The sequence below is a fragment of the Phaethon aethereus genome (assembly GCF_964289735.1).
Source record: "Phaethon aethereus genome assembly, chromosome: 1".
NCBI lineage: Eukaryota > Metazoa > Chordata > Aves > Phaethontiformes > Phaethontidae > Phaethon > Phaethon aethereus.
The window spans coordinates 146,910,018-146,931,909 of record NC_138575.1 but is presented as its reverse complement, the minus strand read 5'-3'; the positions used below and the strand labels follow the sequence as shown (position 1 = coordinate 146,931,909).

Here is a 21,892-nt window from a genome sequence, read left to right as displayed (position 1 = left end):
TCTTCACTGTTGTAAGAAAGACCATGTCATACTTTCCTTGCCGGCCGTACAAGAGCGGGAAGAGGGTGGAAGAAGAGCAAGAGACATCTTCATCATTTTTATATTGTGCGGTGTGTGTTGGACATTAGAATGTGGAAAAATGGATCTGCTCATCAATAAACAGATAGGAGAAGAAATTAGTTATTTCATCATTCTGGTAGATGATAAGCCTGCAGCCGTTTATCAAATGTCCGCTAGAAATAAATGTTTGTTGTCATCTTCTCACTTTTAATAACATCATACCTCTCTGTAATTTTAGCTGTTCATCTCAACTGCTACCTTTTTTTTTTCCTTTTTGAAAGAGTGAGCTTAGAAGAGAAAAAATAATTTAATGAGTCTTCCCCCTTTGGGAAGCCAGCAAAATGATTGTAAAGAATACCAAATGAATTCTTTGGGTTCATAAAAACAGAAGCAGCCCAATTGCTTAAAGTATGATATGACAGTGAATAATACCATCTCTCCATTAGCACCTGCTCTATCCCGATAGCAAAATAACATTATTCTAGACTACTCCCACACTTTCAGCTCTCAATATGACTGTCCCTAATTATACTGCATGGGTTAGCAGCAGCAGAGCTGGAGCTTTTGGTAGTCAAGTTTAGGATAATTGGAGTTTGATGTTTCTGGAAAGACATGGCAGGGGGTTGAGGTAGGAAGACAACTACCTGCTACAAGTACACAGGTTTATCTGCCTGGAAGTTCATCTAGAGAACCAGAAAAGAGATGGTTCAACTGCCACACCAAGGTGCATGGGTGGCCTTTTCCTGTCAGAGCTGTAAGTTTCTCTCAAGGGTGCATATGGACTGAGGGGGTGGCTGTATCTTTCTCCATTCACATTCATGTTTTGACATTTTCTCAATTCTTCTCTTTCTCCCAAGGAGGCTTAGGCACTCAGAGCCTGGCCCATAGTGAGGAAAGGAGGCACTAAGCCAAAAATCTTGTATTACAGCTTTTTAAAATACAGATCATGCTTTCTTATGTTTGCATGGAAGATAGATGACAATCATATCATATATGTGATCCTGCACAATAGATTATCTCTAGATTGGGGTAAATTCATATTGTTCCTAATGTGACAGACTTCTTTGGAGGGAGGGAAATCACTGCAGGCTGCATCGGCCCCGGGCTCCACAAGGACACCTCTGTCACCCTACTGTGTCTTAAAGCCCTGGCTATGACCATCCTGCTTCTGCACAAGAACCTCTTCTAGCAGTGCTATTCTCCCTTCTCCTGCAGATACTCTACTCCTGGCCAAGCAGCGGCGCAGTTCTCTGTCTTGTAGCCTCGGAATAGATATTTTCCTGTGAGAGAGGACCTGCAGGCTGGAGTCCTCCTCCCAGGCAGGGACTGGCCTCAAGCTCTGCTACTTGCCTGCTTGAGTGCTCTCTCTTCTCACCAGCTGGCCTGGGATGGGCAGCCTCCCTTCCCTGCCACAGTTTCGAAAGAAAGCAGCGTCATGAAGTATTGCTTGGGCATACCTGTGAGGTCTGGGTGGAGTTTTGGCACCTTCTGGCCTCTGTCTGAATTCCAGATATTTTTTTACAGGAGGAGGTGCTGGGCTTCTCAAGAGTAGGAGCCTCCAACCCTGTACCGGTGTGTGTGTTTAAGTACCCAGTAAAGGCTGCAATTCAAAGCAGAGGCATTGGTTTATTTTAGGACCCCCAAGGCTAGGCAGAGCAGAGGACTAAAGCATCTGAACACTTGTTAAGCCTTACAGGCCTGTGTTCCTGTGTGGTTGCAATTTCAGTGGAATTTGGTTACAGTGCTCTCACTGGGAAGCATCTAGTCAGACTGAATTATTGTGTGTCATTGGCGAAAAACAGGACAAACCCAATTATCTCAGTGCCTGGGATCCTTGCAGTAACAGGGAACTACTGAGGTGGGATACATCTGGATCATGCCAGCAAGAAGTCCAATGTTGGTTTTTTTTTTGATAGGAAGTAACATAGGTAAAAATCAAACTCTCTAACAATCCTGAATCTGCCTACACAAATCCAGCATTCACTGGGGATATCAGCACAGGAACAACATATACCAGATAAGCATTTAAAAAGGAGAGCTTTCTGCAGCACCTTTTTAAATTGACCCATCTCCTCCTACTTGCCTTCTCCAGATCTGGCTTTGGAATTATTTACAACATGTTGTGAACTTGTAATCATCTCTGAGATGAGAAAGTATCTCAGCCTTAAAGGGAAGGTGAAATTCCACCACTTTTTGTGATGCAAATATTTAGAAAGAGGGAAGACATTCCTTCTTAGCCTTTCAAAGCGGATCATGAAATGTAATTACAGTAATTTTACTGCACAGCTACGAATTCAAGCACATGGAATGTGTGTGGGCAGTCCTGCATGGCTGCATGGCTAACAAGGGATGGAGGATTTGTAGGTCCTCAACTTCCAATCCCTGGATCAGCTCCAGTCCTGAATACAGCAGCAACTGGCAGGTATGTGAGAAAAAAGATCTCATCCCATCATTATCTTTCTAGTGACAGTAGTCCACAATTTTTTTCTCAGAAGGTTATCCACTGTTTAATTCCCTCCCTGCCCCCCGACAGTTAGAAAATTGTGTCGTGTTCTTCATCTGAATCTGCCTGAAACCATCTTTCACGTTTTTCTTTTCCTTTTGTCAGTAGTACAAGAAATTTACCCTGGTTTTAGATTTCTGTATGCAAGTATCTATAGTCAGCACTTGAGTCATGTCTCAGCTTCTTGTCAGTGAGCTAAATAAGTTGAGCTCCTTAAGCTTCAAATCATAACTTGTTTTCCAGTCCCTGGAGATACTTGTAACCCTCTTTTGAACTCTCTCCCCCTCTCTGTTCTCATTATTTCCACATCTTTTCTGAGGCGTGGACAGCAACATACGAATGGCCATAAACGGTCTGACCAAAGGTGTATCTAGCCTAGTGTCCTGCTTCTGGCAGCACTTCCCACAGATGCCACAGGAAGATTGACAACAGTAAAACCAAGGTGCTGCTTTCTTCCCTGCTACCTGCTCCAGCATCCAAATGATCTGCTGCTCATTGTGCTACACACATACGCTCTTAACCTTAAGCGGGATCACTTCCCATTTTCTGCTTGACATTCCTGGTTGGATGAATCCAGGGACTGCCTTACCATATTTCTTGCCACTGCAGTGCCTCAGAAGCTCATGTTGACCCTCCATCTGTGAAAATTTTTAAGTCCTCCATGGAGTTGCAACTTTCCAAGACAGCTTACAGGCTCTAGCAAACAAAACTTGCAGTCTGTTGGAGGCAGCGCACATGATCCTTCAAGCTAACCTCTTGCCCTTGACTCTCAAGGCCTTATCTGGAAAGCCACCATGTGTTGCCTCCTGCACAGATTGCATTGAACTAGAGTATGAGTTTTTCCGGAAGAAAACATTTTACACCGCCAACTTAAAATTTACAGGGTGCAGAAGGTGAGATATTGGTATTTGACTTCAGACTGCTTCCAACTCTCTCTGCATTTCACCTCCTATTTGGAAAGTAAGCCTTGCCTGCTTTCCAGAGATTTTAGTACAATGGACTCCAGCCTACTGTAACATGCCTGCGGTCATGTTACCTGGAAGCTTGCAATGATCAGGGTGCCCTAAAAAGTGTGAGATCTACTTGCATTAAATAAAATATATTTACATGTATAGTTGGCTCCTGGACTTTTTGTGACTTTATCTGCAGAGATAAAAATAAAACCAATGCTGACAGTCTTTCTAAAAGAAAACTGAGATTCCCTCATAATAACGTAATTACTCCAGGTGTTCGGGCATTAAAAATAACAGCAACATTATAGAGGAAGGAATGAGTTGGCAGTACTGCCACTACCTTTATTTTCTAGGACTTCCAAATGAATGTGAGAGAAATCTTATCACATTTGCATCTCCGGGTGTGTACAGGTGTTCCCACACCACCACCTATTTGCTCTGGTATGCACAACCCCCCCACTCCTGCTCTCCTTCGTGCAGTCTCACCCTCGAAACCTGTCTCAGCTTGGCATCACGGGCACTCACATCCCAGCATCCTTCACCTACCGCCATCCCCTGCGGGAGAGACCTACCCCTCGTCCACGCGTACGTGTCCCGAAGGCAGTGCGCACACACCGGACCCCGCACTTGCACACGGCCTCACTTAGTATTTTATCCTGGAGACAGGACGAGACACGGAAGGTCCCTGTTGCTCAGGCACTTGGGGTGTCTGTGTCCCTTTTGAGGGGGCAAATCAGCGAAATGTCTTTCGCAGCTTGTTGGGGTTTGGCAGCTGCCGGATAGGTGAGTATGGGTCTGGGAGGCTCTTTCCCAAATCGAGTGGTTGTGATGGATTATATTTATACCTCCACTGTTCCAGCCTTTGACAAACCATCCCACACATCTGTTATATTAGAAGGCTTCAACCTAATATTTTCTGAGCTGGGCATATGGGAATGTGATTATATCATCTTTATTTGTTTTTCTCCATTCACTCTCACTCCTCCATTCTTCTCTCTCCCCACCATTTATCATTTAAGGATCCACTAAAATATTATACAGTGTTTTTTACACATCACCATCTTTTTTTCCCCCTTGTCGACAGATGCTTATCCCAACTCTGAAGTGATCTACGTGTGGACTAATAGCACCACAACGTCTGTGGTAGTGGCTGAAGATGGCTCACGGCTTAACCAGTACCACCTGATGGGGCAAACTGTCGGAACCGAAAACATCAGCACCAGTACAGGTAAGGGGAGTATTTCCATCCCGTGGTGGCTGTGAGCTGAAGCAGGAGGGGAGGTCCACAGGCTCCAGCTATTTTGCAGGGAGAACAGGGAAGCATCTGTGGGACGCGGGGTGCCAGGGAGATCCCGTGCGGGTTCCTGGCCGCTCAGCAGAGGCATCGAAGCCCTCAGAGGGCTCTGTGCTGGCTCTTTGGGACAGCGCAGGGCCGTCGCTGAAGTTGCATCCAGGCTCCTGCTATTCAACGGGAGCGCTGGAGGAGCTGCGCGCAGCTTCTCAGTGACCGCCCTGGCCGAGGCTGCCAGCCCTACTGCCGGCTGGTTTCCCTGTGGGGGCAACTACCCCGAGAGGCCGCACACCGCCCGCGCATTTCATCCGTTTCGGTCGTCGCTTTGAAATTATTTGCTCGATGAAACTGGGCGGGCGGAAGGTGTAGGAGGCAGGTAAGGCCGGGGCCTGGCTCTGCAGTGGGTCCGGGGGGACCGCGTGTCCGAGGGGACGGCATGGCCGGAGGGGAGGCGCAAACCCCGAGGATTCCCGTTTCCTCCCGGGCGGCAGATGTGGCAGCATTAGGGAGGCAAAGAGCCTCTAATCCCAGGCCGGGCACCCGCGCGAGCCGTGCCTGCCGGCTTGTTAGGGCTCCTGGGCAAGGGCTGCCCTGGGCGCGCATTGGCGGGGGGGACTCCCGGGGGGGTCAAGGCCGGGACGGGGGTCACGTGGGCTCAGCAGGACGGGGGCTCAACCAGGTTACGCAATGCACTCGGCTGGAGGGCGCCAGTGGCCTCCCGCACCGGGGCTCCGCAGCCTGGAAACAAAGCAGTCCGCCATGACGGGAAAGGGGGTTTCCGCCGGCGGCGGCGGCGCAGGGCTTGGGGAGGGGAAAGGGGCGGCCCGCGGCAACACAGAGCAATTCCCGCAATGCCTGTGGAGCAATCCCGAGGCACGACAGACTGTTCTGGTGATGCGCGGTGTCCCTGGTGAAGAGCGATGGGCTCTGAGCCAGAGGCAGGATTGCAGAGGTCACGGTACAGGTGGAGTTAGGAGCCTGTTGCTCTGCGCGGGAAATTTAGGAGGTGTGAAAACGGGTACACGTACACTCACACACAAAAGTAGCTGGACCGAAACATGAAGGCACGTAAAGCTCTCTGCTCAGGCTGTACAAACATGGCAAATAAAGGAGGCAGGGGGGCAGCTGAGCTTGCCGCTTGCTCTCCAAACAGGAGACCAAGTGAGGGAAAGCTTGTCTCGGGCGGCACGGGTCAGCCACGAAACGCAGCCGCCGCCTCTGTCCTATGGAGCCTCTCCCCCCTCTTGCCCATTTCAGGAGACACAAAGCTGTTGCTAAAGCACAGCTGTCTGAAGTCGGGAGAGGCATATAGGCAGTTAGAGCAGCCGCTGCTGCAGAGAAAGGACGAGTACGCTATCTCCCGTTAAAGAGCAAAGATACTTTTTTCCTTACCAGTTTACCATCATAGCCGCGTTGTTTTCTGCGATGAACGGCAGCTCCCCTCTTGCCTTCATCGTTGCCAAGAAAAAGATCCAGAGGATGTAATGGGGCATCGCCTACAAGCTTGTCCTGCTCCTCAGAGCAAGCAAACCACCCAGCCCAGGCAGTGAGTGCTCCAGCGTGTCAGCTCCGGGCCACTTCCAGTTTGCAGCTTTGCCTGTGAAAGCTCCTTGTACTCCTCAGCCCAAGGAAACAGGGAACTCTTCCAACAAATCCCAAAGTTTCTGCCCTGTAACAACCTCCCTCCTGTAGCCTAAGATTTAGGCTAATAAATGCTTTTTTTACCAACGTCAAGATTTTATATTAATGTCCTGGGTTACATCTGGGCTGCCTGGATTGTGATTGCAGGGTGGATCACAAAGAGCAGGGCACAGATTGCAACCAGGGATTAGCAAAATACAAAAATCCGATTGTGCACAGGCAAAGCATCAGTCAGCGATGGATTTTCTGGACTTCATCAAGCTTGCAGGAGGCCAGTAATCAGGGTTACTTATGAACGGCCGTCTAAGGCATTTCTTTCTTCTATTGAATTGCTGAACATGAAGAAGAACAAACAAATAGCCCTTGCACAAATCCAAGTGCTTGGATCTTTTGTGCGTTTTTTGACACACAAGTCAAACTACACAGCCCTTGCAGTTGTGTAGGCAAAATATTTGGGTATGTCATAGGACATTTATGCTCTCTTTTTAGCAGGCTTTTTTTTTTTTTTAATGGAAATGCTGGACCTGCACCAATACCTTGGGAGCAAAGTGCTAAGTTTGGCCCTCTTCTCAGAAAAAATATCCTGGCACTGCCAATTCACCAACTAATCTTGAAATTGGGAACATTTTAACTATGCCACAGAAAATAGCTCTGCCATGTCCTACCTGTTTGTTTGAAGGTGGGGTTTTTTTTTGCTAACATCCCCAAATGTCATTCCCCCAAAAAAGAAGATAATTGACTACTCACACTGCTTCCAACAGGCCCAACATCTGTTATGTCCTGGTGGTGTCAGTGCTGAAAACAATCAGATACAGGATTTGGGTCCAAGTGGATCTTGCTGTTTTATGCAAATGGTTGCCCAGTTCTGTTACCCATACCCAGGATCTCTCATTGCTAACTTAGGATCGGCAGTGCCACAAAACAAAACAAAAACCCACTCTTTTATTTTCTGCCAGCTGGAGCCTGAGCTGTGAAATACCCAAAGCCTAAATAATAAAAGAAGCATTCAGCCCTTCATTTTGCACCAAATAATTCTGATTTTTCCTTGAGATGAATCTTTCCAACACATTGCTATAAAAAGGACACAGGCTCTCGTGGACCAATGTATTCTGGGTGTCAGCGTGGTCAGGGACTGCGGTGCCACAGACCTAAATTCAGGATCTTGCTGGAATAGTTGTTGATAGACCTGAGTCCAGGTATATCCGGTAAACAAACAAGCCTAGGGGCTGGTCTGTCCTCATTAAAATACTCTATTGAATCCCAGCATAAAGGCGATGGAAGAATGCATGTAAGATCCTGCAACATTTGTAAGCCTGATCTCCAGAACTCCATCATCTAGATGTCAAAAAATACTGTAGCAGCTTTTAAAGTATAAAAAACCCCTTAAGACCAGCAGTAGCGCAGTAGCATAGCTCTGTGAAGAAATGCAGCCATTCCCGCTCTAGCACTTTTCATTAGTGCTAAATTTGTTATTAAAATCTTTCTGTGCAGTAGACCCCATCAGGAACAGGATTCTCTTCTAAGTAAGTGCTACATAAACCTATAACAAAAATTAGCTCTTGCTCAAGAAAGCTTATGGTCTAAGGATAAACAGTGGCCTTCCAGAAGTAAAAGGGAGCTTTGCCACTCCAACAGAGCCAGGATTTTGTTCTATAAAAACAAAAGGCCAACTCAGGCAGCTTTAAGCTTTACTTCTAAGTAGTGGTCCCAGGGCATTAAAAACCAAGCTGTGGGGTTTTCTTAAGCCCTATGTGTCCTGGCAGAAGTATTCCTAGCGTAGGCATTTTTGAAAGGGACAGCATGGAAAGTCAGAGAAGATATCGGTTGGAAAAAGAGCAAGTACAAAATCAAGGTGGTACTGTTATTTCAGTGGAAACAAGAGCTTTGATAGGTAAAAGAAAATTATATAGTAAAAATCAACTGTGGAGGGCCACCAAAATGTAGGCATTAATTTTCTGCATTTTAGAAAGTAAAAAAAAGGGGTCCTGTTGCTCTGCTGAAGCTGTATAGACTTTTTTTTTAATTTCAGCTCCAAAAGCATACTGTCAAAATCAGTAATGTACATTTTCACTCCGTGGTGAGCAGAGAAACTGTGGCTTAAACACATCCCAGTGCAGTAGCAACTCAGAAACAGATTACAGGCGCATAGACCCTGCTGCTCCTGGCATATTTTGTGGGTAATCCACAACGTGAATGCTTCTAAATAAAGAGCAAGTGGGGTTCCTCCTGAGACCACAGCATGTTCAGCATCCCTGGTTCAAAATTACACTAAATGGAAGGGAATTAGATGTCACTTCACAGGGATTTTCTCCCCAGTTTCACAGCATTCCTTGTCCATCTCCACATCCCTCTTCAGGGAACCATTTCACCAGAAAATCAGACTCCAGAAGAAAGTCATAAAGATTGAGGCAGGCTGTCGAGGTAAGGTATTTCTGTCCTATTCCAGTCTTTCTGGCTGAGATCCTCAGCACGAACAAGGTCTGTAAACTTCATCCAGAGTAACCCTCTAGCATAACATATCAGTGCAGCTATACCTGCAAAAGCCCTTTCACTGTAGACCTGTTCTCTGCTAATTAGCCATATTGTCACTTAGAAATAATCTGCCAAATCTAACTGCTTAGCAATGCTGGCTGCAGCTCAACTCAGGCTATTCGCTCAAGGCAGAATCAGTCTGTTATATATTTTCCTTTTGTGACTGATCTATAGAGACTAATGGTCAAGTCTTGCAACAGAGATTATAGCTATATTTGTTTTATTCTTGGAGGACAATATATCTTTCAGAACAGGCATTACTCTGATTCATCAGTACCCAGCTGAATGATGCATGCTTTTAAATAAATTTGATACCAACGTGAATAGAGAACTTTTAGGGCTTGAAGGGGTTGGTTGTTTTTTATTCTTACATTTTGTCTTTACTCTTATTTTTCCTAGGCAAATAGTAGCCTGTTTTTAGCTAGCACGATTTTGGCTTTAGGGAGCAGTTACCATCAATGAATAGCCTTCAGTAACAACTATATGGTTTTACAGGAACGGTCTGAAAAAAACAGTTAAGTTTTGATTTTTTCTGAAACATTAGGGAAGGTGGCAGCTGGTCTGGTGATTTTAGGAGTGCATTTTTTTAGGCTTTTATTGAAATTCAGAGGACCTGACAAAAGCCGGATTAAGGCAATGCTGTGAATTTGGCATATCAAAAATACATAGAATTTAGGACTGCTGTAGCAGCTTTCAGTGAATTCTCCATGCAGGCAGTACAATATTCATTGCAGAAGTGAACAACACATGGCACAACGTCTACCCAGAAACATTATCTGTCTGAGGGGTAAGGTGTACCAAATTGTAGGAAAACTGCATGAACTGGAGGCTTTTTTTTTTTTTTCTGAAGGAGCAGTTTGGTGGTTTTGGGTACTGAGATCAACAAGATCTCCCCAGGATCCACGTGCAAAGCTGCAATTTTTGCAGTACCAACACTGGGACAGGCAGTCCCTCAAGTGTGGTGCAGGGGGAATGTCTGGACCCAATTTCATCCTGGAAAAATGATGGCTTGGCAGTAACAGTTGCCCTAATGAGGTTAAGTCCTGCTGCTAAATCAGGTTTCTAAGAGTAGATGGCCTTAATTGTTACTTTTATAAGACAGTTTGCAGGACTGAGTCAAAAACAGGCAGGACTGAGGCAGTGCCAGCAACCTGGATTTTTTAAGCCTGTGAACATCGAGACATCCCAGGTGCATAAAGGGACCACAGCTTTTCAGTGCAGTAGGAGCAGTCAGTCATTGCCTTCTGCTTTTGGGGAGTGAATGTGAAGACTAGTGGGATCTAGCAGCACCTCTGTCTCAAGTCCTGGTTTTCCACAGCGAAGGAATCCAGGCATTTTCCATGCAATTAAGAATGGCTGAACGGTATCCCCAAACGAGGGGGACAGAGCTGGCCTGCTTAAGTCCCCAGATCAGTAAGCCTCCCTTGTTTTACCCATATGTGCATCTTTCTCCTTCCAGGTGAATATACTATTATGACAGCCCATTTTCATCTGAAAAGAAAAATTGGTTATTTTGTCATCCAGACGTACCTTCCTTGCATTATGACTGTGATCTTATCGCAAGTGTCGTTTTGGCTAAACAGAGAATCTGTCCCCGCTAGGACTGTTTTTGGTGAGTATCCCACTTTCTCCCAGCACACGGGAAGGAATGATCTGGCTTGTGGAAGTGATTTACTGTAACAAAACTGCAGTGCACTAATGCTTATTTCTGCTTGAAGTGTTCTAGACATTCCTGTGTTCTCTTCCAGTTTAAACTCCAAATCCATTTAAAAACACTGTCTGGGTTTTTTTGGTGCAGTTAAGACAGAAATTGCTCAAGAATCCATTATATGGAGGTTCAGGACAGAAGAATCAGATTGGTGTTATCTGTGGGGTTTTTTTCCACTTGGGTGAAATACTAGATGGCTTAAAACAAAACCCATATATATTATCATATTTAGTGTATACTCTAGTCTAAGCATTTGAAACAGATTTTGCTTTAAGACATTTTGTTTATCTGTGCTTTAAGATGTTTATCTGGGAAAACCATGTAGAGGTTAATTAGTGACAATTATCTCTATCACAATCAAACAAATTAATACAATTTTGCATTTAGAAAATGTATATTTACTACAGAAGTTGCCATGGAAAAATCCTTTGGGGTCTTTTAAATTACTTAACTTATCCTTAGAAGATTGCAGAAAATAAACACAGTCTTAAGTGAAGGTGAAAAATAAGGGGAGCGGGAATAGTTTATTATACCAAACTTTGTTCCACTGTTCTTAAAAGAGTCTCGTTCGTCTGTACAAAGGTACTGAAATCAGTCAGCAGCTTTGATCAAAAATCATTTCAACAAGCTGTATGAGGAGAATACAGGTACGAGCATTGCTTTGCTGACCAGTGGTTCCCATTCCAGGTTTGCAAAATTGTGAGTTGTGAGAAAGTGAGAGTTGAATTTTGTTCTATTGGGGGCATCCTTCCATGGTTGAAAGCAGTGGCAGCTCTGTCATTTACTGCCTATGGGAAAGGAAGAGCTACAGTCAAGGAAATCAATAACAACCAACAATTTCGTACATAAAATCTCCATGTGAGAAAATAAAATCCATAATCCTACTTTATTATGCAAGTTACTGCTAAATTGGTTGCTCACTGATTTTATACTATAACTAGAGGTAACCAGAACACCACAGAAGTAAACACCTGAGGTTAGAGGCTTGTATTTTTTCCTGGTGAACAAAGTATCTTACTCTTTTGGACCGTAATATGCAAACACCGACTGACTTCATGTGGCTTCTTAGGTATCATGCTGAATTGGGGCCTGCTCATAACTCGTTAGGGATCTTGTAAGGGCTATCAAGCTGATCTCTGCCTCTTTTTTTTTTTTCCTCCTTTACAGGAGTAACAACAGTCCTCACCATGACCACCTTAAGTATCAGTGCCCGTAACTCTTTGCCAAAAGTGGCCTATGCTACGGCAATGGACTGGTTTATAGCTGTCTGCTATGCCTTTGTATTTTCTGCATTGATTGAATTTGCAACAGTCAACTATTTCACCAAGAGGAGTTGGGCCTGGGATGGCAAAAAAGCCCTGGAAGCTGCTAAAATCAAGGTGCTTACCTTACATTTTAAAAATACCTAGAATAAAAAGCAGTTATTCAGCATAGTTCAAATAACTGAATGGACAATTTTCAGCCTCTTCATGAAAAAGGTATTTAATTAACTCATGACATACTTTCATCTTCCTATAGAGGAGTATTTGCAAGGAAATATGCCATCTTCTCTTGACAGAGATAGACTACCAGTTTCCACCATCTGTATGGAGTGGACTGTTTTCAGAAGAATATAGGGCATTGAGTACACAAGGCATGGGATTTCAGTGACCAAACTTCTGATAATAGCAGACATATACTATGAAACATATCTCTGCAGTGCACTCCTTATGCGCTCTCCCAAATAAATGACAAAGCTCACATTGAGCTCCATGAGTCGGGGTCCCACCACAGTATCCCAAATTAAAAAAAAAAGAGACAAAAGAGCGGTTCTGTGAAAACACGAACTTTTGAGTTTCGTGCTGAAATGAAAATTTTGGAATAGGACTGACTTTTAGCAAATGATGTCCTAGAGAGAGCTTGTACCCGCAAGCATCCCAAAAGAGCAACACAAAGAGGGCAAGCTGGCAGGGACAATGTGCCCTTCACCACACTCCTTGCTGCAGGCAGGAGGGTGAGGTTCATGTCTTGGCAGCTGCCTGTGGGGCAGCAACCTCTGCAGGTGCAGGACTACATCGCCCTGACAGAGGCAGCTGCTAATGCACATGCCAGGTGGGATCCGGGTCCGGCCAGCCGCTCTTAGCTTTCTCTGGCATCAGGGAAAGTTTAACCTGAGTAAGGGCTATAATATCGAGGCAGAAACAGCTGTTTGGGAGTCAAAGTCAGAATAGCCAACAGGCATTTGTTCGCATGATTGATTACGGTGCTTAGATTTTTGGGTTAGTATCTTGAGAACATGTTTCCACTTTCTGTTCTTGCGGTCTAACATTTTGTTCTTTACGCTGCAGAAAAAAGAGCGTGAAATGCTAGGAAATAAATCAACTAATACTTACAGCACTGGGAAGATGACCCCTGCACCAAACATGCCAAAGGACTCAGCCCCACCTGTCATCTCAAACACTGCATCTGCTCCAGTGAAGTCTGCAGAAGAAAAGCCTGGTGAAAGCAAAAAGACTTACAACAGCATCAGTAAGATTGACAAAATGTCCCGGATAATTTTTCCAGTGCTGTTTGGAACTTTTAACTTAGTTTACTGGGCCACATATTTGAATAGGGAGCCTGTTATTAAAGGTGCCAATTCTCCAAAATAAACTGAAGGACTCTTAAAGCCACATGTGAGCCATACTTACAAAACAGATGCTACCAAGGAAAATTTGAGATCCAGACGACTTTCTACATTTGGGCAATATTCTTCAGGAAGTTTTTTGCATGTTTAATAATATGTACAAATAATATTGCCTTGATTGTTTCTACATGTAACCTCAGATGTTTCAGAGACGATTATATTACTTACAGCAACAGATCTTTATAAAAGATCAGAAGACATTGAACATGGCTTCTTTGCTGCTGAGTATCTTGCATTGATAGTTTACAAATAAAATAAGTTATATTTTTTAACTGTTGAAGTGTACTACATATCGTGGTTTTTATACTTCAGATGTACAGTCATACAAATGTAGGCTTAACCTATATTTTACAGAAGAGCTCCACTGTTGTCATCTGATAGGTTACTGAGTAACGCCAGTTGTAAACGTGCCAAATTACTAAGTGTAGGGCTATGTTTGAGCACCTTTACTGGTTATAGGTAGTGCATTCCTCCACAGATAAAACTGCTCAGCCCAATTTTCATTAGTAGAAGTTAATACAACGCAGGAAATCCCAATGGGGCTATGCTGATTTTCACTGCTTGAGCCTCTAGCTTGCAGTGAAGTAACACAGGGAGCAAGATGCTACTTGTGTAAATAAAGGTGGTGGAATCTTGCCCTTAAAAGAAAATAAGAAGTTTGTTTGGGTTTTGCATTCCAAGGGAATTTTCTGAAGTGATTCTCAGTATTTATTCCAAAAACTAGAGATATATTGCATGAAATTAACATAGATTAGGAACATACTTGTGCAAATAAAACTTTTAACAACAGCAGTAGACATTTTTATTAGGGTAAAGTAAATTATGTTTGGACATTTTCCCAAGAAGAAGATTGTGTTATATTAGCAGAGATTAACAGTCAAGAATTGCAGTAATTTTGAGATAATTATTACCTGTTTTCCACAGTGAAAATCAATCAGCCAACACTAAGAAATGTGGTGAAAAAAAAAATGTGCTTCATGACAGCAAGGTGTTTCAGTGACATTATTGACAGAAAGGTCTTTGTACTGTCCATCTGAAACATTTCTATAAAACGCCTTGCTGCTGCCAATGTGTTTTGCTTTCACAATGAATGAGAAAATGCAATCTGAGTTTTCAGCTCTTTCCTCCTTGGCATTCTTTCCTTGTTCCAGAAGCTTTTGTAATTTAATCTTAATGTTTAAATAAAAAATGCATTCAACATTTGATTGCAAAATGTCATTCTTATGCTGGTTATAAGAATTTTAGAGAGACAAAAAAATCGCCACAAGAGCTGGAAGAATTAATTGGAAAGCACACATGTATGCACTCAATCACATGTGTGTGCATGATGCATCCTCACTGTTGCCCAGAAAGGTACATATTGAGTGAAGACAGTGAATCAGGATGTTTACGAATTAGGTGCTTTCTTACTATGGTGCATCAGCCCCATGTTCTGTCTGGGACAGAGCGGAGGAGTCCATGCTTCACTTTGAGGTGAGGAGGTGGTCCGGGACCGGGGAGCTGTCTAGGTTTCTTGTGTGTCTTCTCTTCATCCCCTTCATTCCTAAAGATTACAAGAAAAAAATTTCACACAGCTGTTCCTTTTTGCAGCTTTTCTTTTGATGTTGTGGAATTAGGAATTTGCAAGTTCTCAGTGGCCATGGAGAAGCCATGGGACTGAGCAGGTGACAGGAAGCTTGTAAGGAGGAGCAAGGGAGGGGCATGCCCATCTGTTAGTTGCAGGTCTATCCTAAGCCACGGTGTGGATTTGGATCCCTGTTTTCATGTAGGCTTCCCATGTGGCTTTGAGCAGGCACATACCTCCTTGCTCATCATTTCTTTGTTTTTAAAAGTGGCATAATGGTATCTGAATGCAATGAATCCGCCCCTTTGAAGACTGAAAACAGTGAAAAATTACAGAGCCTATTGGGAGGCAAAACTTTATAAAGTCCCATGGCTATTTCTTTTCTTGCATGCAGGTTATTCCCACAAAATGGTTGGAGCCAACAAGACCTTCTGTTTTCTTGGTGAAGAGCATGTAGCTTTGCCAGGTCCAACAGGAACGCAGTGCAGACCGGTACTGGGTGTCCCCAGTCATTCACTCACTGAGCACCCCTGAAACAGCCTAAAAACACCTGGTGACTGGCGGAGGGAGCAGATCTTTCTGCATATGCAAGACAGACCCGCTTGGCTGCAGCCTCTTCTACCTCTTCCTATGGCCGTAGAGATGTACGATGAAGGCGGTGCTAGGCTCCTGGAGGCTGAATAACCAGACAAGGGGAGGTGAGCCCAACGTGCTGTGAGGGCTAACAAACACAACAATTCCTCTCAGGCGGGATGTGCACACCTGGGGAAGTTTTCCTGTGACTGTTTGCTATGGGTGCGCATTCCTCCCATGGCAAGGCAAAGTGACCGTGAAATGAGCAGCTTGGTAGGGTCTTACTGTTACTCACTGAGGGAGACCGCCTGCAGCCCTATAGATGCATATTTGCTCTCTGCCCTCAAGTCTTTGCCTGTGGTTGATGATGATAGGGCCTGCCATTGGCACTCGTGGCAGATGGATGTGTGCTGGGTAACACATCTGGACAAGGCTTCTTGCTAGGAATTAATTTACCAACAGCTTGCTATTTCTAGTCTCACCAGAATAACAGATGAGATGTAACTCTTTTAACATCAGTGACACAGCATAATGCACCAAACTAATCTTGCTCAACCACATGTCTGAGGATGATGAGTCGGCTGATGAGGTCCCATGGGAGACAGTCCACATGATGACTTGTCCATTTTTTGAACCCATATGTATACATGCTACCATGTTGTTGGCAGGTATGTATCAGTATCTCTAAGCTCAGTTCTCTTCCCAATTGTTCTCACAGCCCACAGGTGGCACAGGTTCTAATTTTTTATGACACATTATTATATATGATAATATTTGCAATTGCAAACTTGGATTCTTAACACTTCTTTCCTGCAGATACCAATCATTCAAGTTATGTGAAAAACATGGTGGGTTTTGGTTTTCTTTCTTCTCCCCCCCCCCCCCGGAAGATCCGGTAGTTGTAGGGTTTTAAAATAAAAACAGTTACTGTTAAGGAACTAATGGGACAGTCACTGATAGAAACCAGGCTCTGTGGGCTCAAGTTCAACCTGGAGCATGAGACTTTGGCACAATTCTGTTAAATAGATTGAAACTTTATCAGGGTCCTGAGACACCTACGGCTAGAAGCTAGAGGAGTACTTGGGAGGAATATCATACATATGTGCCCTGCTCCTCTTATTCTTCCCCCCAAAAAACTGCTTCTGGCCACTTTCAGAGGAAGGATACTGCACTGTCCAGGCCTTTGTTCTGACCCCGTGCAGCTACTCAGCAAATGTTCTTTTGCAAGAGAAGGCTGGAGCGCAGGAATGCCCAGTCAGACCCTAGGCCACAGAGTACTTGTGAAGGTGGCACCAGAGTGCTTCTGGGACAACACGGAGGCTGTATTTACCACACTGTTGAAAACTGAGCAATCTGCAAACCTCCAGAGGACACCACACATGGTTAAAGGATTTCTGAATACACATGAATGCCAAAACAAGAAAGAGAAAGAAGCGCAAGAAGTTGCTTTTCACTTTCCTCAACCTTCCACAAAAAGCCTCCAGTGTGAGGCTTTTTGCTGCATGAACAAGAAACTCAGAACCATCTTCTCCAGAGCCATTCTGCCTGCCCCAGAGGCTTTTCTGTGCTTGTTTTATTTGCTTATCCCCAAGTCTGACTCTTACCCTGAATGGCTCGGCATCATTTTCTGGTCTCCATTGCAGGACTCAGTGCCAGGACCTCTAATTCTGACCAATTTTACTCACATGGAGAGTCTCCTTGTCTTCACTGAACACGGAACTACCTGCAAACAGTGCAGTCGCATGGTCACAGGATCAGGCCCTTTGCTTTATTTTGGTAAACAATTTATTGGAGTTTACCTGATGTGTAGAGGACTGGATAATTACCTGCCAAAGGCATACAGCACTGCAGAAATTCTATACGTAAATCACTTCCAGTTACACTGACTGTCGCTTTCTGTGTTTGAGGTAAAGGCAGAATGATCAGAGCTCATTCTGTTATCATGGATTTGCTAAACCAGGTTGAAATTTCCTGAAAAAAAAATTCATCTTCTATTTCTCAGAGAATCCCACACACTCCTAATCCTTGCTGAGAACTGCAATGATCGAAGAAGCAGCAGCTACTTCCCAGCATGTGCTCCCGCCTGACCAGTACGTGTTGTCCCATAGTTTGGGAGATGCTTCAATAAGCCGATCGATTCCAGGCTGGAATACGTAAATGCCACTGCCTTGCACTACACAACACCTAACAATTCAAATCTCTCTGCAGCCAGTGGAACCGTTTGTGTAGGAGACCATTACTCATTGATGGCATCTGAACTGTGGGAGATGGGAGCATTTCCCAGATCCTGGCTCAAAGTAAATACCTTGTCCTTGTCCTGCTCCAGGCTGGGGTGGTATCTGGATGTGCATCAGCCTCCTGGTTTCCCCTGGAAGGAGCCTGGGCCTTCAGGAGTGGGGTGAGCTGTGTCACTGTCCCCACTATGGGTGAGCTGGGACACTGGGGGGCACATCTACTTCACAGCTTAGTCACGGCCAAAGAGAGTAATAAATAGGAATAGCTTGTCATTGGGTTTTTCCTATGTGCTTTCATGAAAAAAAAGAGTTGAAAAGTGAATTACAACAATTCAGCACTGAAGGGTAAGTGTGTGCAGTTCTACTGCCAAATTTCCTCACTTGCACCCATTAAGAATGAAAGAACAAGTCAAATACAATGGAAAAGGTTTTTATTTCTGATATTTGAGCTGTGCCAACTTACTGTAAGGATGAATTTAGGCAGCAATGTATTCTCTAAAGCTTAGCCCTCTTCTGTTATCTCGAATTGTGTTCTGCTTTTTTCTAAATGGAATATGCCCTCTGTGGAATAACTAAACATATCTGTACAAAACTGAGAAAGAAATGATTTTATGAAATAAACTTGTCTTTCAAAAATTCTTTCTCAACATATAAATTAAACTTTCAAGAAAACTGGATGAAACTGCTTTGCTATTCAGTTTATGCAGACAAGATGAATGTAGCACTTGCACAGCTATTTGTTTTTTAAATCTGGAGATAATGTTCTTTGTAATAAGGATATATTTCCCCTAATACTCTTGCTCCTCAGATTTGAATTGACACTGAAATATTCAGAGAAATCTAAATTATTCTAAAGGAGTGTTTGATCAAATTGCTTGAATTCTTTCTGGCTTTTTATATGTTGCTATGTCACTACAAACATTTAAATGTGGCCATCGTATAGTGACAGTCTCAGATGAAATCCTCACCTTACCAATTCTGCATCTTCCACTATTTTGTTACAGGCATTTGTTCAATTTTGAGAAAGACAGAAAGAATGGAAGTTAGATTTTATGAAGCCCAAAGGGCTTCTGAAGGTTCTTCCTAGGATTCCCACTAATTTAGACTCAAGTGTAAGTGTTCCATTCTGTACTGCATTATTTCCCTTTTCATTGGCATCCTCAGAAGCAGTTATCACTTCTCACAGCCATCATTTCTTGAAAGTTGCTATTTAAATTTGCCCTGGCTAAAAACAAAGTGAAAAGGAAATTAAGAATGTTGATTGAAGACACAAATTCATTTCAGTTGGATGAATTTGGAGACATTTTGAGAAATACCAATAGATTGCAAGGCACTGGACCGACAATGATAGGTTGCATTTGCAGGTGGGAAAAAATGATGTATTACACATAGGGCAAAAAATATTGCATAACTTGTCACATATATAATAACAAACGCTGGAACCAGCCACCCTCAGCAGCCTTGGCCTCAGTGGATCTGAGCTCAACTCACTGCAGGCTGGTGTTACCGACGTCCTCAGAACCACTGCCCAGAGGTCATCCGGCCCCGGAGGTCCAGGCCTGCCAGCCCTCGATGCCCGTGCTTCTGCCCGCACGTGTACGCAAAGCTGCTGAAGAGCTGCAGCATGGCAGTGTCGGGAGGGATTCTCCATACCCTGCCCATGGGTCAATAACAGCGGGGAGCCTCGTGCTGAAGGACAGAGCTGAGGGCACACAGAAGGTGGCTGGACCTCTGAGGTTCAGCTTCCTACCTCAAGGAAGATGTAATCATTTGTACAAAGCAGAGCGCTTCCAAGCGGGAGCGACAGAGACCTTCAGCCAGAATAAACTGGCTCTAGTTTCTAATAAATCTCTAATAAGCCTCCAGCTGGAGGACCCCAGGAGCTGTAGGAGACAGGTCGCAGCCCCTTCCCTGTTTCTCAGGGCAGCCCCGGTTCCCTCCGCTGCTGCTCGTGGTGTAGCTGGCAGCCTCGGTCACGGGGGCGCCAGGAAAACCCCCAGTCAGGGCTCTCCTTCAACATGTAATCGCAGAAAAGTTCAGGTGCTCAATTTCAGGCACCTGTTCGGTGCTAGAAAGGGGGCACCCAGTGCTAACAAATGAGACACTTGATTTGTGAGAACCCGTTCTCTCCCCTGCATTATTTACGGTAAGTAGATCCCTGCACAGCTGCTTCCGAAGACTTGTACGTCCCCCCGCCTCGCACAAGAAATACCACTACGGTACCCCTTCGGTACCCCTCAGGTTGAAAAGATAGTCGCTCTTCTGTGAAAAAGCAGTGAAAGCTAAGTTAAAATGTGGATGCGTTTTATTGTGCTAGAGAATATGAACATTTTAGTATCATTACCGGATAAGATAAAATGTTCTTTTGTTGAAACGTGTGATGGATAATCATGATCCTTACGTGCATACACAACTTGAAAAGGCTCGGCAGAGAGCGTGCTTAGAAGCAAAAGAAAAGCACATGAGTATGAAGAAAGAGGAAAAATAGAAATGACCAAGGGGTGAGGTACAACAAAAGAGCAGTGCTAAGTATTCCTCTGGCATTAACACATTGCCCACCGAGGTCAGCAGAAAGAATATCTCAGGCATCACCTTTTCTTTTTCCTTGCAGCCTGAGGAGAGAAGAGGCCGTAACTAATGAACCGCGAAGCTCCACTCGAGCCTTGGGGCTTGCAATCACGCTGCAGGGGAAGAGGGGAGCAGGCAGAGGGGTTTTCCCGGAGGGCTGGGTGACTCCGTGAGCGCACAGAGCACCGGTAACGGCACACGGTCACCGGACAGGGGTAGCCGAGCGCTCTGCCGCCGGCTGGATGCGGGCCACGGCGGGGGGGAGGGAGGGGGGCAACCCGCTCCCGCCTCCTCCCGCCGCGCTCCCCGCAGTCGCCGCCAGGGGATCCCGCCGCCGCGGCCGGAGGCGGCGAGGGCGGGGCAAGGCGTGGGCGGGGCGTGGGCGGGGTGGGGCGGGGCGTGGGCGGGGTGGGGCGGGACCGCCGCGGAGGGCAGCCACCCCCGGCCGGGGCGGGGCGGCGCCGGACTCGGGCTCGCCGTCGCTCTTTGCGGATCGCCGTCGGGGTGTCCCTCTCCCGGGCGTTCTGGCCACGGTGCCGCCTGGCCTACTTCTGCCGCAGGGCCGCCGGGGACGGGGCAGGCTTTTATTTATTCGACTTGAGTGTGTCTGTGTGTGAATACGCACGTTTTTACACGCGTGGCCCGCGCGGGGGTGGCTGGCGATGGCGAAACACCTCTTTGTACGCAGGGCGCTCCCCGTCCTTGCTTTCCAAACGCGCCGGCACCGGGGGCCCTAAGGGATGTTTCCATAAGCGCCCGCCTTCAGAAAACCTTAGAGTGCCTGAAAGCGCTCTTGGCCGCGGAGAGCTGCCGTGCAGCGGTGCCGGCGGCCGCAGCGAGCCCGGCGCCGCTAAGACTCACCGGCACCGGCTTCTCCCGTAGGCGAGAGGCGGTGGCTGCTCCCGCTCGCCCCGTCCCGCCTCCCGCAGGCCCCGCAGCGCCGGTGTTTCTGCGAACTTCTTACCGGCGGTGCGGCGTGGATCGGCGTGCCGCTGCCGGCGGCCCCGCCCGGAGAAAGGCGCCCGTTCACACGGCTGATCCCGGCGAAACCCAGGCAACCCCACAGCGCCGGCCGTCCCTCCCCTCCCCGCTGGTACCCCGGCCGTTGTTTCCTCAAGGTAGCAGGGGGTCTGGAGTCCGCCTGCATCTCTCTGCTGTCGGCGGAAAAGAGCCCAAGTCTTGTAGCGAGTGGTTATTAGCAATTCCTAGTCACTGCAATTAGCCAAAGCCAACACGAAAGAACTGCTGTATAATCTAGTAAAGAGACGTTTAGGTTGGAAAAAAAACCCAAAACAACCCAACAAACTAAAGTGCATGACTGGGAATAAATTGCCTGGCTCACAGCGGATTTTCCCTAAGCTGTATAGTTCCCTCAATAAATAACTTTGGGAACAGAACTCTCCAGCCAGCGCTTCTAGGCATCATGTAGGAGTTATTCTAAAAGCAAGACTGCATCTCCCAGCAGAACGTTTTTTTTTTTTTAATGTAATTTCATAATTAAAAACGGCTCCCCCAGAACTTGGAAATTATGTCTAAGGGAGGAGGAAGCAAAGATTTATGCTTCCAAGATTTCTGATGACAGTGAAGCGATCACTCGTAC

At 45.6% G+C, this 21,892-nt stretch overlaps 2 protein-coding genes across 2 annotated transcripts in view; one reads left to right on the top strand and one right to left on the bottom strand.

Annotated features, from left to right (window-relative positions):
- Positions 1–6,300, bottom strand: part of GABRB3 (gamma-aminobutyric acid type A receptor subunit beta3) — a gene marked incomplete at both ends in the record, with an annotated part of 198,777 nt that extends 192,477 nt beyond the window's left edge. Inside the window, one exon of the mRNA XM_082011454.1 lies at positions 6,200–6,300. Coding sequence (XP_081867580.1) covers positions 6,200–6,300 — 101 coding nt within the window. The remainder of the gene's footprint in view (positions 1–6,199) is intronic.
- The window catches only part of GABRA5 (gamma-aminobutyric acid type A receptor subunit alpha5), a gene marked incomplete at both ends in the record, with an annotated part of 56,249 nt that extends 42,931 nt beyond the window's left edge, over positions 1–13,318 (top strand). Inside the window, 4 exons of the mRNA XM_082011645.1 lie at positions 4,601–4,744; positions 10,440–10,592; positions 11,856–12,067; positions 13,016–13,318. Of these exons, the coding sequence (XP_081867771.1) occupies positions 4,601–4,744; positions 10,440–10,592; positions 11,856–12,067; positions 13,016–13,318 (812 nt within the window). The remainder of the gene's footprint in view (positions 1–4,600; positions 4,745–10,439; positions 10,593–11,855; positions 12,068–13,015) is intronic.
- Positions 13,319–21,892: the final 8,574 nt, after the last annotated feature.